A 17,096-nucleotide genomic window follows, 5' to 3' on the forward strand; every position below is an offset into this window, starting at 1 on the left:
ACCCTGAAGTGTTAAAGGGGGCGCCTGAAGTTTGGGCTCTGAAGAGTCCTTGTACAGTGTGGAGTGTACAAGTTGAGAGTTGCAGCAGCACAGGAATTTACAAAGAGGTACCTCAAGCCAGCGCAGGGCCGGAGGGAGCTGTTCAGTGACTTTTAAGCAAAGCAGTGTCAGGAGTCAAGTATTCTACAGTCCTGGATCTTCTGAGTTTAAGTCGAGGTTCCAGCACAGTTTTCGGTGTTATGGTGTCTTCGGGCGTCAGGAAGCGTTGGCTGGCATTCAGCTGGCGTCAAGACAGCGTAACAGGCATTTTTCTACAAGAGTCCCAAAATTGTACCTAGTTGAGCCGGAGGAGTATCCCACTCATTCCCTTCTCCCATCCCCTAAACTCAATAAAACAAAACAAACCAAAGATGGCGGAATGGTCATTGTCTCAGTGCTCACACCTGGATTCACAGCTCAAACATGCTGGAAGTGTTACCGGTAACAATGGCAGACCCACATCGGGCCCAATACCTAGAAAACGTGCTACACGTTATACACTGGTATGGAGTGCAATGCAAATATAAGGAGTAATTCTAAGTATAGGAGGTATAAGGACTCCTCAGTAGACATGAACCGTATTATAATAACATTTTACTATCACCTTTTCATCCCACGCTCAATGATCTGCGATTCCCTCAATCAGAGAACTCCATTGGGGTAGAGGTTCTGAATTGTTCTTCTAATATCCAGGCCGTAGAAAAATTTTACATTTTGTCCTAAATCTATAGTGATGGCACTTTATAACAGCGATGGTATCTGTTCCACTGTCATGTGCGGTGAAAATATTTGTTGAGCGTATATATTTGCCACTTTAACAGCCAAAAGGAAAGTGTTCGATTGTTCACAGGATATTTTTATATAATTTTTATCATGTATGCAAAGAAGCTGATTAACAGTTGACACACTCCTCAATAATACCAGCCTGGCCCACTTATCTAACCCATGGGCATCCAAAACTCTGTGAATTTTCGGAAGATAATCTCATTATTTAGTCATAACAAGTTTATTTGGAGCAAAAAAAGTCCAGAGCCTTGCTTGTTCCCACATAACAAACTATACCTTTCACACACATTCTTGTTTATTTCCTCTCTACAAGGGTGGAGGAGCTGAAAGGAACATGGCCAGAAATTCCCCACACATTGCTATCATATAGAAGCCGTACAGGATCAGTGATGGGGGTCAGGTGGGCGACTTTCACATGGGCTGCTTGTAAGATCTCCTCTCTACAGTTACCCCATTCTGCCCGCCGCTGATAGGCATGGGTGATGGCTGTGCGGGCTCAGGGCAGATTTATGGTCTGAGACTGTTGGGAGGACGAAGGGCACGATTCCTCTGATGGCAAAATCTGACCTTCAGCAGAAAACCGGCTGACAGACAGACAGAAGGCCCTGGCTGTTCAACCAAAGCATAGCAGTGTTTTCTTCCTATGGTCCTCCATGCACCTTATAGTGTCATGCAGTATTGGCCTCCTCTATGTATAATATATGTGTACATACTGGCCTCATCTATTTATAAAATATGTGTACATACTGGCCTACTTTATATATAACATATGTGTACATACTGGCCTCCTCTATGTATAAAATATGTGTACATACTGGCCTCCTCTATGTATAATTTATTTTTGCTGGCCTCCTCTATGTATAATATATGTGTACATAGTGCTCCCCTCTATATATAATATATGTCTACATACTGGCCTCCTCTGTGTATAAAATATGTGTACATGCTACTCCCCTCTATGTATAATAAATGTCTACATACTGGCTTCCTCCATGTAGAGTATGTGTATTTGCAGTACATGCCTACTCTATGTATGTGTGTAAATACTGCTCCTCTCAATGTGTTATATATGTGCACGTTCTGGCCTCTTCTGTCTATAATATAACCAGCCTCCTTTTACGTATAATATATGTGCAAATACCGGCCTCCTTTACGTATAATATATTTGTACATACTGGCCTCTTCTGTGTATAATAGATGTGTACAGTGCCTTGCGAAAGTATTCAGCCCCCTTGAACTTTTCAACCTTTTGCCACATTTCAGGCTTCAAACATAAAGATATAAAACTGTAATTTTTTTGTGAACAATCAACAACAAGTGGGACACAATCATGAAGTGGAACGAAATTTATTGGATATTTCAAACTTTTTTAACAAATAAAAAACTAAAAAATTGGGCGTGCAAAATTATTCAGCCCCTTTAGTTTCAGTGCAGCAAACTCTCTCCAGAAGTTCAGTGAGGATCTCTGAATGATCCAATGTTGACCTAAATGACTAATGATGATAAATAGAATCCACCTGTGTGTAATCAAGTCTCCGTATAAATGCACCTGCACTGTGATAGTCTCAGAGGTCCGTTTAAAGCGCAGAGAGCATCATGAAGAACAAGGAAAACACCAGGCAGGTCCCAGATACTGTTGTGGAGAAGTTTAAAGCCGGATTTTGATACAAAAAGATTTCCCAAGCTTTAAATATCCCAAGGAGCACTGTGCAAGCGATATTGAAATGGAAGGAGTATCAGACCACTGCAAATCTACGAAGACCTGGCCGTCCCTCTAAACTTTCAGCTCATACAAGGAGAAGACTGATCAGAGACGCAGCCAAGAGGCCCATGATCACTCTGGATGAACTGCAGAGATCTACAGCTGAGGTGGGAGACTCTGTCCATAGGACAACAATCAGTCGTATACTGCACAAATCTGGTCTTTATGGAAGAGTGGCAAGAAGAAAGCCATTTCTTAAAGATATCCATAAAAAGTGTTGTTTAAAGTTTGCCACAAGCCACCTGGGAGACACCAAACATGTGGAAGAAGGTGCTCTGGTCAGATGAAACCAAAATCAAACTTTTTGGCAACAATGCAAAACGTTATGTTTGGCGTAAAAGCAACACAGCTCATCACCCTGAACACACCATCCCCACTGTCAAACATGGTGGTGGCAGCATCATGGTTTGGGCCTGCTTTTCTTCAGCAGGGACAGGGAAGATGGTTAAAATTGATGGGAAGATGGATGGAGCCAAATACAGGACCATTCTGGAAGAAAACCTGATGGAGTCTGCAAAAGACCTGAGACTGGGACGAAGATTTGTCTTCCAACAAGACAATGATCCAAAACATAAAGCAAAATCTACAATGGAATCAGTGGTGGGATTCAAAAATTTTAGTAACCAGTTCCGACTTTCCCAGCAGAATGACCAGCGTTCCCCCTTTCAATGCAGAGAGACCAGCGTGCCCCCCTTTCAATGCAGAGAGACCAGCGTGCCCCCCTTTCAATGCAGAGAGACCAGCGTGCCCCCCTTTCAATGCACAGTGACCAGTGTACATGCCCCCTTCAATGCACAGTGACCAGAGTGCCCCCTTTCAATGCAGAGAGACCAGCATGCCCCCTTTCAATGCACAGTGACCACAGCATTGCCCCCAATGATTGCAGAGTGCCAGCCACAGCATTGCCCCCAATGATTGCAGAGTGCCAGCCACAGCATTGCCCCCAATGATTGCAGAGTGCCAGCCACAGCATTGCCCCCAATGATTGCAGAGTGCCAGCCACAGCATTGCCCCCAATGATTGCAGAGTGCCAGCCACAGCATTGCTCCCAAATTGCAGAGTGCCAGCCACAGCATTGCCCCCAATGATTGCAGAGTGCCAGCCACAGCATTGCCCCCAATGATTGCAGAGTGCCAGCCACAGCATTGCCCCCAATGATTGCAGAGTGCCAGCCACAGCATTGCCCCCAATGATTGCAGAGTGCCAGCCACAGCATTGCCCCTAATGATTGCAGAGTGCCAGCCAGAGTATTGCCCCCAATTGCAGAGCGCCAGCCACAGCATTGCCCCCAATTGCAGAGTGCCAGCCTCAGCATTGCCCCAAATTGCAGAGTGCCAGCCACAACATTGCCCCAAATTGCAGAGTGCCAGCCACAACATTGCCCCCAATTGCAGAGCGCCAGCCACAACATTGCCCCCAATTGCAGAGCGCCAGCCACAGCATTGATCCCAATTGCAGAGTGCCAGCCCCAGCATTGCCCCAAATTGCAGAGTGCCAGCCACAACATTGCCCCCAATTGCAGAGCGCCAGCCAGAGTATTGCCCCCAATTGCAGAGCGCCAGCCACAGCATTGCCCCAAATTGCAGAGTGCCAGCCAGAGTATTGCCCCCAATTGCAGAGCGCCAGCCACAGCATTGCCCCCAATTGCAGAGCGCCAGCCACAGCATTGCCCCAAATTGCAGAGTGCCAGCCACAACATTGCCCCCAATTGCAGAGTGCCAGCCAGAGTATTGCCCCCAATTGCAGAGCGCCAGCCACAACATTGCCCCCAATTGCAGAGCGCCAGCCACAACATTGCCCCCAATTGCAGAGTGCCAGCCAGAGTATTGCCCCCAATTGCAGAGCGCCAGCCACAGCATTGCCCCAAATTGCAGAGTGCCAGCCACAACATTGCCCCCAATTGCAGAGTGCCAGCCACAACATTGCCCCCAATTGCAGAGTGCCAGCCAGAGTATTGCCCCCAATTGCAGAGCGCCAGCCAGAGTATTGCCCCCAATTGCAGAGCGCCAGCCACAGCATTGCCCCAAATTGCAGAGCGCCAGCCACAACATTGCCCCCAATTGCAGAGTGCCAGCCACAACATTGCCCCCAATTGCAGAGTGCCAGCCAGAGTATTGCCCCCAATTGCAGAGCGCCAGCCAGAGTATTGCCCCCAATTGCAGAGTGCCAGCCACAGCATTGCCCCAAATTGCAGAGTGCCAGCCACAACATTGCCCCCAATTGCAGAGCGCCAGCCAGAGTATTGCCCCCAATTGCAGAGCGCCAGCCACAGCATTGCCCCAAATTGCAGAGTGCCAGCCACAACATTGCCCCAAATTGCAGAGTGCCAGCCACAACATTGCCCCAAATTGCAGAGTGCCAGCCAGAGTATTGCCCCCAATTGCAGAGCGCCAGCCACAACATTGCCCCCAATTGCAGAGTGCCAGCCAGAGTATTGCCCCCAATTGCAGAGTGCCAGCCAGAGTATTGCCCCCAATTGCAGAGCGCCAGCCACAGCATTGCCCCAAATTGCAGAGTGCCAGCCACAACATTGCCCCCAATTGCAGAGTGCCAGCCAGAGCATTGCCCCCAATTGCAGAGCGCCAGCCACAACATTGCCCCCATTGCAGAGCGCCAGCCACAACATTGCCCCCAATTGCAGAGCGCCAGCCACAACATTGCCCCCAATTGCAGAGTGCCAGCCAGAGTATTGCCCCCAATTGCAGAGCGCCAGCCACAGCATTGCCCCAAATTGCAGAGTGCCAGCCACAACATTGCCCCCAATTGCAGAGTGCCAGCCAGAGTATTGCCCCCAATTGCAGAGCGCCAGCCAGAGTATTGCCCCCAATTGCAGAGCGCCAGCCACAGTATTGCCCCCAATTGCAGAGCGCCAGCCACAGCATTGCCCCAAATTGCAGAGTGCCAGCCACAACATTGCCCCCAATTGCAGAGTGCCAGCCACAACATTGCCCCCAATTGCAGAGTGCCAGCCAGAGTATTGCCCCCAATTGCTGAGCGCCAGCCAGAGTATTGCCCCCAATTGCAGAGCGCCAGCCACAGCATTGCCCCAAATTGCAGAGTGCCAGCCACAACATTGCCCCCAATTGCAGAGCGCCAGCCAGAGTATTGCCCCCAATTGCAGAGCGCCAGCCAGAGTATTGCCCCCAATTGCAGAGCGCCAGCCAGAGTATTGCCCCCAATTGCAGAGCGCCAGCCACAGCATTGCCCCAAATTGCAGAGTGCCAGCCACAACATTGCCCCAAATTGCAGAGTGCCAGCCAGAGTATTGCCCCCAATTGCAGAGCGCCAGCCACAACATTGCCCCCAATTGCAGAGTGCCAGCCAGAGTATTGCCCCCAATTGCAGAGTGCCAGCCAGAGTATTGCCCCCAATTGCAGAGCGCCAGCCACAACATTGCCCCCAATTGCAGAGTGCCAGCCAGAGTATTGCCCCCAATTGCAGAGTGCCAGCCAGAGTATTGCCCCCAATTGCAGAGCGCCAGCCACAGCATTGCCCCAAATTGCAGAGTGCCAGCCAGAGTATTGCCCCCAATTGCAGAGCGCCAGCCACAACATTGCCCCCAATTTCAGAGTGCCAGCCAGAGTATTGCCCCCAATTGCAAAGTGCCAGCCACAGCATTGCCCCCAATTGCAGAGTGCCAGCGATCCCCCCCCGCGAGACCCATGCACTTACCTCATGGACGGTCTCGCAGTCGGCTCCCCGCGTCTCCGAGTCCTCCCGCGGCGCCTCCTCCTCGTCCAATGGCACGGTGTTTGCCTTTCGGCCAATCAGGAAGCGGGAGGACCCGCTCCCTGATTGGCCAGGAGGAGGATCATGTGACAATAGCTAATTCTCATTCGCTATTGTCACAGAATGGGCGGGGAGGAGCGCACTGCTCCGCCCCCCGGCCGCCACGTCTGTCCGAGCGCGGGACATTCAATTGTCCTGCGCTTCCTCAGACGCGCAGAGGGATTCAGCCGGTTCTGCGAACTTGCAGAAAGTTAGCAACCGGTTCTATGGAACCGGTGCGAACCGGCTGAATCCCACCACTGAATGGAATGGTTCACAAATAAACATATCCAGGTGTTAGAATGGCCAAGTCAAAGTCCAGACCTGAATCCAATCGAGAATCTGTGGAAAGAACTGAAAACTGCTGTTCACAAACGCTCTCCATCCAACCTCACTGAGCTCGAGCTGTTTTGCAAGGAGGAATGGGCAAAAATTTCAGTCTCTCCATGTGCAAAACTGATAGAGACATACCCCAAGCGACATACAGCTGTAATCGCAGCAAAAGGTGGCGCTACAAAGTATTAACTTAAGGGGGTTGAATAATTTTGCATGCCCAATTTTTCCGTTTTTTATTTGTTAAAAAAGTTTGAAATATCCAATACATTTCGTTCCACTTCATGATTGTGTCCCACTTGTTGTTGATTCTTCACAAAAAATTACAGTTTTTATATCTTTATGTTTGATGCCTGAAATGTGGCAAAAGGTCGAAAAGTTCAAGGGGGCCGAATACTTTCGCAAGGCACTGTATGTGTACATACTGGCCTCCTCTATGTATAATATATGTGTATTTACAAACTGGGCTCCTCTATGCATAATATACTGTATGTGTACCTGCCATTACTCTCTATGGATTATAATGTATATACACATCCTGTCAGCCTCCAGGTCAGCACAGCGGCCATCTGCAGCCAGTTCCTCCTTCCAGTCACAAGACGTATGTGGCCCGGAAGTTATCAGCCTCTCGCATTGTCCGGTGGGTACTGAGGCCAGTCTCCTATAGCTGGGATATGTAGGTTCTATTGTAGCTAATGGGGAACTTTTCCTCTACAGAGTATCCGTGTCAGAGGGACAGAACATGGCAGGACCTGGGCTCAGCGCAGACACACGAATGCTCACACAAGGTAAGGGATCCATCTCTTTGTCTGGTCCTGATTATCCTCCAACCAGCAACGTAACTGGCTTGTCTCTTCCAGGAGCCCCAGAACCACCTCAGGTTATATTTGCCCGATCCAGACCACCAGTAGCTCCAGCTAGGACATCAGGCAGAGCCCAGCGGAGGAAAGATACAGCGGTGTGCCCGACGTGAGGCTGAGGAGTCATTGCTGGGTGTAGGGTGTTCAGGGACTTACCTCTCAGACCTTCCAAACAAGACTGGTCAGCTGCTACTTAGTCTGTTCATACCATGTACTGTGATTGCTTCATTTCATGTAAATTTTTTTTTTATATCTTGTACAGAGGAAATAAATTATTTTATATTTTATCATGCATTGTGTACTCAAATCATATTGCTGGATAGACAATTAGTGCAGCGCTTTAGTGCATAAATTGTGATTACAAATGTAACACCCTCCTAGTCAGGAGCTAGATAGAAGATACAGTTTCGGCTTTTCCTGCTTTACGGGAAAGCAGCAGGAAAGCCATAGTTGCTCTGTCTGCTTATCAGGGAGCAGGATTTCTAGTTTTGCCTGTTGCATGTGTCCAGGTTTGAGTCACTTGGTCTCAGGGAGTGTCCCCACTGTATCCAAAAGAGAAGCCTGTTGGACAGTGGAGGAAACCCAGCCAATGACACACAGGCTTTTGTGGCTGTCCCAGTGGGAGGGCACAACCGCAGTGCATCCTGGGATTGACCATAAAAGCTGAGGGCACATATGACAGGGCATCTTTGGTGGGAAGCGGAGTCCCAGGAGGAGGGGGACAGCTGTCTCTCCTTTTGTATGCTAAGGAAAGTGGTCACAGGCAGTCGGCCTGGTGAGCCAGGTGTGGAGCTGAGCCATAAAGGTCCTGGAGAAGCTGACAGTGGAGGTGAAGGCAGAGTCAGCTGGGGAAAACAGTGTCCGTGAGTACCAGGGGTCTTGCAAAGGGGTCTGCCCAGGAAGGGGACCACTCCAGTGAGGTCAGCGCACACAGTTAGAGAGAAAAGGGGTTCCAAGTAGAACCCTGAAGTGTAATTTCCAAGTAGTTCGCCTTTCAAATACTTCACTTCAGTGGCAAGGTGAAGCAGCGGCCTTGCCGCATCCAACATAGATAGAAGTCGTCAAGATTGTGCATAGTTTACGAAGTTGGAGTATCCCACTCATCCCTTCTCCCATCCCATCAAAAAATAAAAACAAAAACCAAATCCCCTGGACTGTTTACTGACTGAGCCAAGCATCTAAAGTACTAAGAATTTACAAGTAGTTGCTAATGGTAACCCAGGGGGATCTGTTTAAGAAGATCCCAGAGGAGTAGTGCTACACAAATAAACTTCAGTACTTTAAAAGTGTGTAAAAGATAAATGTGTGATCAAAAATACTGAAAGAGCCAGATAAAAAAAGTAAAAATGCAATTCAAAATAGTCCCACAAGCTGTGATGGGAGCAAAAATCTCCAAGATAGTCAAGGTGACACCTTTCACTCTCATGCTCTGCTTAACAGAATGAGTGCGACCCCCCTTCAATGATAAACTCCCATATACATGTAAACGCGTCCACAAGCAGAAGCCAGGACCAAACATAGAATGGAAAAATGCCGCAAATAGCGTAATATTGTCAAAAAGTAAAGCTTTAATGGACTTTAAACTCACATGTCAAACGTGTAAAATCATGCATGTAACTGGCGTGAGAGATGCCAACGGAATGAACTCCTTCCAACATCAAAAATGGGCAACAAACAGCTGTGCATGCATTGTAGCGTGTGGATGTGGCTCAAACCTACGTGTTTCGTCACATCTGACGTCATCAGGGGCGTGTACACACGCCAGACCACGCACCTTTAAGTGATTGTAAATGATCACCTTGTAAAACAACCCATTTAGTATAAAATAGAGAAAAGGTAATTATGTTTTTTTACATCTATACAAAAATGTTTTGCCTTTCCTTTCTATCATTCATAGACAGACGCAGCTCCATCTAGTCAGAGACTATAGGGTTATGCTCCTCCAATCAGGAATAGGCACTAGGCAAGGAAAAAAGCTTAGCCACACCTATGGGGGCTGTCCCTGCAGGCATAACCCCACACACCCTGCTATCATCAAACAGTTTGTTTCTGCCTAGTTCAAAGAATAGGACCTAGCTTCCTGCTGGGACTTTGGTCTTAGCTATAATAGGAGTTGGGTTTTCTATTACGCTATTTGGTGCATTTTTCCATTCTTTGTTCGGTCCTGGCTTCCACTTGTGGACGAGTTTACATGTACATGGGAGTTTATCATTGATGTGGATTCATCTGTTATTACTACCCTGGTTGATGGAGCTGCTTTGATTGCCTCTCTGGAAGGAGCATTCCTGTCTTGTTGACCACTCTTATCGGGGTGTCACACTCATTGCGGTAAGCATAAGAGTGGATGGTGTCACCTTGGCTATCTTGGAGATTCTTGCTTCCATCACAGCTTGTGGGACTACTGAATTTAATTTCTCAGTTTTTTTCTTTCAATATTTTTGATCTCACATTTATCTTTTACACACTTTTAAGTACTGATGTGTATTTGTAATCACTATTTATGCACTAGAGCATTGCACTTTTTGTTTTTTATAAGCAGCACAGAGTTGGAGAGGAGGGGCAGTTAGTGGTACAGAGTGATGGCGGAGGGGCAGTTAGTGGTACAGGGTGAAGGAGGAGGGGCTGTTAGTGGTAAAGAGTGATGGCGGAGGGGCAGTTAGTGGTACAGAGTGAAAGAGGAGGGGGCTGTTAGTGGTACAGAGTGATGGCGAAGGGGCAGTTAGTGGTACAGAGTGATGGCGAAGGGGCAGTTAGCACTAACTGCCCCTCCGCCATCACTCTGTACCACTAACAGCCCCCTCCTCTTTCACTCTGTACCACTAACTGCCCCTTTGCCATCACTCTGTACCACTAACTGCCCCTTCGCCATCACTCTGTACCACTAACAGCCCCCTCCTCTTTCACTCTGTACCAGAAGGGGCAGTTAGTGGTACAGAGTGATGGCCAAGGGGCAGTTAGTGGTACAGAGTGATGGCCAAGGGGCAGTTAGTGGTACAGAGTGATGGCGAAGGGGCAGTTAGTGGTACAGAGTGATGGCGAAGGGGCAGTTAGTGGTACAGAGTGATGGCGACGGGGCAGTTAGTGGTACAGAGTGATGGCGAAGGGGCAGTTAGTGGTACAGAGTGATGGCAGAGGGGCAGTTAGTGGTACAGAGTGATGGCAGAGGGGCAGTTAGTGGTACAGAGTGAAGGAGAAGGGGCAGTTAGTGCTACAGAGTGATGGCGAAGGGGCAGTTAGCGGTACAGAGTGATGGCGAAGGGGCAGTTAGCGGTACAGAGTGATGGCGAAGGGGCAGTTAGCGGTACAGAGTGATGGCGAAGGGGCAGTTAGCGGTACAGAGTGATGGCGAAGGGGCAGTTAGCGGTACAGAGTGATGGCGAAGGGGCAGTTAGCGGTACAGAGTGATGGCGAAGGGGCAGTTAGTGGTACAGAGTGAAGGAGAAGGGGCTGTTAGTGGTACAGAGTGAAGGAGAAGGGGCTGTTAGTGGTACAGAGTGATGGAGGAGGGGCTGTTAGTGGTACAGAGTGAAGGAGGAGTGGGCTGTTTGTACCACTAACAGCCCCCTCCTCCTTCACTCTGTACTACTAACAGCCCCCTCCTCCTTCACTCTGTACCACTGAGTGAAGGAGAAGGGGCTGTTAGTGGTACAGAGTGATGGCGAAGGGGCAGTTAGTGGTACAGAGTGAAGGAGGATGGGCTGTTAGTGGTACAGAGTGAAGGAGGAGGGGCTGTTAGTGGTACAGAGGGATGGCGAAGGGGCAGTTAGTGGTACAGAGTGAAGGAGGATGGGCTGTTAGTGGTACAGAGTGAAGGAGGAGGGGCTGTTAGTGGTACAGAGGGATGGCGAAGGGGCAGTTAGTGGTACAGAGTGAAGGAGGATGGGCTGTTAGTGGTACAGAGTGATGGCGAAGGGGCTGTTAGTGGTACAGAGTGATGGCGAAGGGGCAGTTAGTGGTACAGAGTGAAGGAGGATGGGCTGTTAGTGGTACAGAGTGAAGGAGGAGGGGCTGTTAGTGGTACAGAGGGATGGCGAAGGGGCAGTTAGTGGTACAGAGTGAAGGAGGATAGGCTGTTAGTGGTACAGAGTGAAGGAGGATGGGCAGTTAGTGGTACAGAGTGATGGCGAAGGGGCTGTTAGTGGTACAGAGTGATGGCGAAGGGGCAGTTAGCGGTACAGAGTGATGGCGAAGGGGCAGTTAGCGGTACAGAGTGATGGCGAAGGGGCAGTTAGCGGTACAGAGTGATGGCGAAGGGGCAGTTAGCGGTACAGAGTGATGGCGAAGGGGCAGTTAGTGGTACAGAGTGAAGGAGAAGGGGCTGTTAGTGGTACAGAGTGAAGGAGAAGGGGCTGTTAGTGGTACAGAGTGATGGAGGAGGGGCTGTTAGTGGTACAGAGTGAAGGAGGAGTGGGCTGTTTGTACCACTAACAGCCCCCTCCTCCTTCACTCTGTACTACTAACAGCCCCCTCCTCCTTCACTCTGTACCACTGAGTGAAGGAGAAGGGGCTGTTAGTGGTACAGAGTGATGGCGAAGGGGCAGTTAGTGGTACAGAGTGAAGGAGGATGGGCTGTTAGTGGTACAGAGTGAAGGAGGAGGGGCTGTTAGTGGTACAGAGGGATGGCGAAGGGGCAGTTAGTGGTACAGAGTGAAGGAGGATGGGCTGTTAGTGGTACAGAGTGAAGGAGGAGGGGCTGTTAGTGGTACAGAGGGATGGCGAAGGGGCAGTTAGTGGTACAGAGTGAAGGAGGATGGGCTGTTAGTGGTACAGAGTGATGGCGAAGGGGCTGTTAGTGGTACAGAGTGATGGCGAAGGGGCAGTTAGTGGTACAGAGTGAAGGAGGATGGGCTGTTAGTGGTACAGAGTGAAGGAGGAGGGGCTGTTAGTGGTACAGAGGGATGGCGAAGGGGCAGTTAGTGGTACAGAGTGAAGGAGGATAGGCTGTTAGTGGTACAGAGTGAAGGAGGATGGGCAGTTAGTGGTACAGAGTGATGGCGAAGGGGCTGTTAGTGGTACAGAGTGATGGCGAAGGGGCAGTTAGTGGTACAGAGTGAAGGAGGATGGGCTGTTAGTGGTACAGAGTGAAGGAGGAGGGGCTGTTAGTGGTACAGAGGGATGGCGAAGGGGCAGTTAGTGGTACAGAGTGAAGGAGGATGGGCTGTTAGTGGTACAGAGTGAAGGAGGAGGGGCTGTTAGTGGTACAGAGGGATGGCGAAGGGGCAGTTAGTGGTACAGAGTGAAGGAGGATGGGCTGTTAGTGGTACAGAGTGAAGGAGGAGGGGCTGTTACTGGTACAGAGTGATGGCGGAGGGGCTGTTATTGGTACAGAGTGATGGTGGAGGGGCTGTTAGTGGTATAGAGTGAAGGAGGAGGGGCAGTTACTGGTACAGAGTGATGGCGGAGGGGCAGTTACTGGTACAGAGTGATGGCAGAGGGGCAGTTAGTGGTACAGAGTGAAGGAGAAGGGGCAGTTACTGGTAAAGAGTGATGGCAGAGGGGCAGTTAGTGGTACAGAGTGAAGGAGAAGGGGCTGTTAGTGGTACAGAGTGAAGGAGAAGGGGCTGTTAGTGGTACAGAGTGATGGAGGAGGGGCTGTTAGTGTTACAGAGTGAAGGAGGAGGGGCTGTTAGTGGTACAGAGGGATGGCGGAGGGGCTGTTACTGGTACAGAGTGATGGTGGAGGGGCAGTTAGTGGTACAGAGTGATGGCGGAGGGGCAGTTAGTGGTACAGAGTGATGGCAGTGAGGCTGTTAGGGGTACAGGTTGAAGCAGAAGGGGCTGTTAGCAGTACACAGTGATGGAGGAGGGACTGCTATGGGTCCGAAATGATAGAGGAAGGGCTGTTGGCACTACAGAATGATGGAGGAGGGGCTTTTGGTGGTACATAGTGATGGAAAAGGGGTTGTTAGCAATACAGAGTGATGGAAGAGGGGCTATTAGGGGTACGTAGAGATGGAGGAGGGGCTATTAGGGGTACGTAGAGATGGAGGAGGGACTATTAGGGGTACGTAGAGATGGAGGAGGGACTATTAGGGGTACGCAGAGATGGAGGAGGGACTATTTGGGGTACGTAGAGATGGAGGAGGGACTATTGGGGGTACAGAGAGATGGAGGAGGGACTATTGGGGGTACAGAGAGATGGAGGAGGGACTATTGGGGGTACAGAGAGATGGAGGAGGGACTATTGGGGGTACAGAGAGATGGAGGAGGGACTATTGGGGGTACAGAGAGATGGAGGAGGGACTATTAGGGGTACGTAGAGATGGAGGAGGGACTATTAGGGGTACGTAGAGATGGAGGAGGGACTATTGGGGGTACAGAGAGATGGAGGAGGGATTATTGGGGGTACAGAGTGATGGAGGAGGGACTATTAGGGGTACAGAGTTGGGGATAATTATCATATCTTGGGGTGACATTACAGGGAGGGACTATCAGAGGAAATGTAGTTTTTGAAGTGGAGCTGATATAAATGAGCCCCTGAATAGACAATGGTCGTATGCCTGGTGTCCGCAGACAAAAATTTTCATGTTTGCAAGAAAGACTCTTGTACGCGGATTGTGTGCAGACAGCTGTCGGAGGCACCATACTAACACGCATACAATCGGCAGATCTTTCGTCCACCGACGTTTGTATGACGACGATCTGCGTGTGTGTATGGGGCTTAAATATCAGAACAATATGCACAGACTTATCCAGTGATTGTGTAAGGACAAAGCCCAATGAAGGGGGACTGACATTTAATATCTTGGTGGAGAGGGAAATGTTCCAGCAGTTTTGATGATTATTAAGTAGTACATACGCTTCATTGTGTGTATGTTACGGAGAGTTCCAGCGGATATTGGATTGGATGAATGAATATTCTGATCCTTCCATTAGGACTTCTGCCTGGACTCATTCTAGAACAAAAGGTCAGTGGATACGTTAAAAAAGCCAGGGTTAGGCAACCTTTCAGGGGTGGGGATCTACCTGGACAACATCAAAGAGATTAAGGATCACTGCAAGCATGAAGAAATATTTGTATGACAGGAGAGTGTGACCGGCTCTTAATGGAACTGGTTCACATGCCTCCGGAGTAGCCGTGGTCCACATTTGGAAAGGGCTCTGTGTGTCTTTGGCTCTGAATCAGGTATAAATTCAGGCAGAAATTCGAACCTGATTTGCATCTGAATTGGTGAACAGGGACACACCGGACCCCCAGCTGTGAGCCGTGGCTGCAGCATGTGCGAACCCAACCTAAATGTTAGCTTCAGCAAGAAACTCGCTTATAGTCACAATTTTTCCATGTCTGGGGAGTAATTGGTCACCCCCACAAGACTGATACAGGAGTCCATCATGAAGGCAGTACCACTGGAACTGCAGGTTGACTTGCTTGACTAATTTCAGGCCTGGCTGGCCTCAGTGCTAGCCTGGCTCTGTGCTCCTTGCTCTCACCAGTGTAAGTAGTATGTAGGACAGTGCCCGAGGGTCAATAGTAGGTAGGGTGGTGTACAGAGGTCACTAGGGTGTAGGGCAGTGTACAGAAGTTGGTAGCAGCTAGGGATGTGTACAGAGGTCAGTAGTATGTAGGGCAGTGTACAGAAGTCGGTAGTAGATAGGGCAGTGCACAATGGTCAGTAGGATGTAGGGCAGTGCACAGAGGTCACTAGTGTGTAGGGCAGTGTACAGAGGTCACTAGTGTGTAGGGCAGTGTACAGAAGTTGGTAGTAGCTAGGGATGTGTACAGAGGTGAGTACTAGGTAGGGCAGTGTACAGAAGTCAGTAGTATGTAGAGCAGTGTACAGAGGTCAGTAGGATGTAGGGCAGTGCACAGAGGTCACTAGTGTGTAGGGCAGTGTACAGAAGTCGGTAGTAGGTAGGGCAGTGCACAGAGGTCAGCAGGATGTAGGGCAGTGTAGAGAGGTCACTAGTGTGCAGGGCAGTGTACAGAAGTTGGTAGTAGCTAGGGATGTGTACAGAGGTGAGTACTAGGTAGGGCAGTGTACAGAAGTCGGTAGTAGATAGGGCAGTGCACAGAGGTCACCAGGATGTAGGGCAGTGCACAGAGGTCACTAGTGTGTAGGGCAGTGTACAGAAGTCGGTAGTAGGTAGGGCTGTGTAGCAGAGGTCAGTAGGATGTAGGGCAGTGCACAGAGGTCAGCAGGATGTAGGGCAGTGTAGAGAGGTCACTAGTGTGCAGGGCAGTGTACAGAAGTCGGTAGTAGGTAGGGCAGTGTACAGAAGTCGGTAGTAGGTAGGGCTGTGTAGCAGAGGTCAGTAGGATGTAGGGCAGTGCACAGAGGTCACTAGTGTGTAGGGCAGTGTACAGAAGTTGGTAGTAGCTAGGGATGTGTACAGAGGTGAGTACTAGGTAGGGCAGTGTACAGAAGTCAGTAGTATGTAGAGCAGTGTACAGAGGTCAGTAGGATGTAGGGCAGTGCACAGAGGTCACTAGTGTGTAGGGCAGTGTACAGAAGTCGGTAGTAGGTAGGGCAGTGTACAGAAGTCGGTAGTAGACAGGGCAGTGCACAGAGGTCACTAGTGTGTAGGGCAGTGTACAGAAGTCGGTAGTAGGTAGGGCTGTGTAGCAGAGGTCAGTAGGATGTAGGGCAGTGCACAGAGGTCAGCAGGATGTAGGGCAGTGTAGAGAGGTCACTAGTGTGCAGGGCAGTGTACAGAAGTTGGTAGTAGCTAGGGATATGTACAGAGGTGAGTACTAGGTAGAGCAGTGTACAGAGGTCAGTAGGATGTAGGGCAGTGCACAGAGGTCACTAGTGTGTAGGGCAGTGTACAGAAGTCGGTAGTAGGTAGGGCAGTGTACAGAAGTCGGTAGTAGGTAGGGCTGTGTAGCAGAGGTCAGTAGGATGTAGGGCAGTGCACAGAGGTCACTAGTGTGTAGGGCAGTGTATAGAAGTCGGTAGTAGGTAGGGTTGTGTACAGAGGTCAGTAGGATGTAGGGCAGTGCACAGAGGTCACTAGTGGGTAGGGCAGTGTACAGAGGTCAGTAGGATGAAGGCAGTGTACAGAAGTCAGTAGTTGGTAGGGCTGTGTACAAGGGTCAGTAGGACGTAGGGCAGTATAGAGAGGTCGGTAGGATGTAAGGCAATGTAGAGAGGTCAGTAGGGCAGTGTAAAATTGTGCAGCTTCCGAGGACGTCAACGTAGTGACGAAACATGTCAAGCTGACCCGCACGCTGCCTCAATTCAGATCCCAGCTGTGGAACGCACGCCAGACCGACTTCCTGAAGCAAGAGAGTGTTTGATTTCAGGAGCGGGTATACAAAGGAGACACACGGAGACCCTGACATTAAGGAGATTGGATAACAGTGTACCCTGAGGCTGGAAACAATTTAAACGCTATATGATCCTTGTTGCTATAAGGTAACAGGGATCCACATATTCTGGTAATCCTTTACCTATACCACTCTTCACGAGTGTTTGGAGATACCCACCACCACTTAACCCCTGCATGATTAGGACACATCATATGGATGCTGTTGGCTGAAGCACACAGTTGTTGGACTCTTGTATTGGACATTTTCTTTGGGTTGCACAGAGCACTTATGCACTTTA

At 49.6% G+C, this 17,096-nt stretch overlaps 1 protein-coding gene across 2 annotated transcripts in view; it reads left to right on the forward strand.

Annotated features, from left to right (window-relative positions):
• Nucleotides 1-7,840, forward strand: part of TTLL5 (tubulin tyrosine ligase like 5) — a 38,012-nt gene extending 30,172 nt beyond the window's left edge. For both annotated transcript variants that reach the window (XM_082242866.1, XM_082242867.1), the window contains exons 29-31: nucleotides 7,234-7,328; nucleotides 7,406-7,476; nucleotides 7,549-7,840. In XM_082242866.1, coding sequence (XP_082098992.1) covers nucleotides 7,234-7,328; nucleotides 7,406-7,476; nucleotides 7,549-7,661 — 279 coding nt within the window. In that variant the 3' untranslated portion in view covers nucleotides 7,662-7,840. The remainder of the gene's footprint in view (nucleotides 1-7,233; nucleotides 7,329-7,405; nucleotides 7,477-7,548) is intronic.
• Nucleotides 7,841-17,096: the final 9,256 nt, after the last annotated feature.

This window comes from Pelophylax lessonae (assembly GCF_965119305.1).
Source record: "Pelophylax lessonae genome assembly, chromosome: 13".
NCBI lineage: Eukaryota > Metazoa > Chordata > Amphibia > Anura > Ranidae > Pelophylax > Pelophylax lessonae.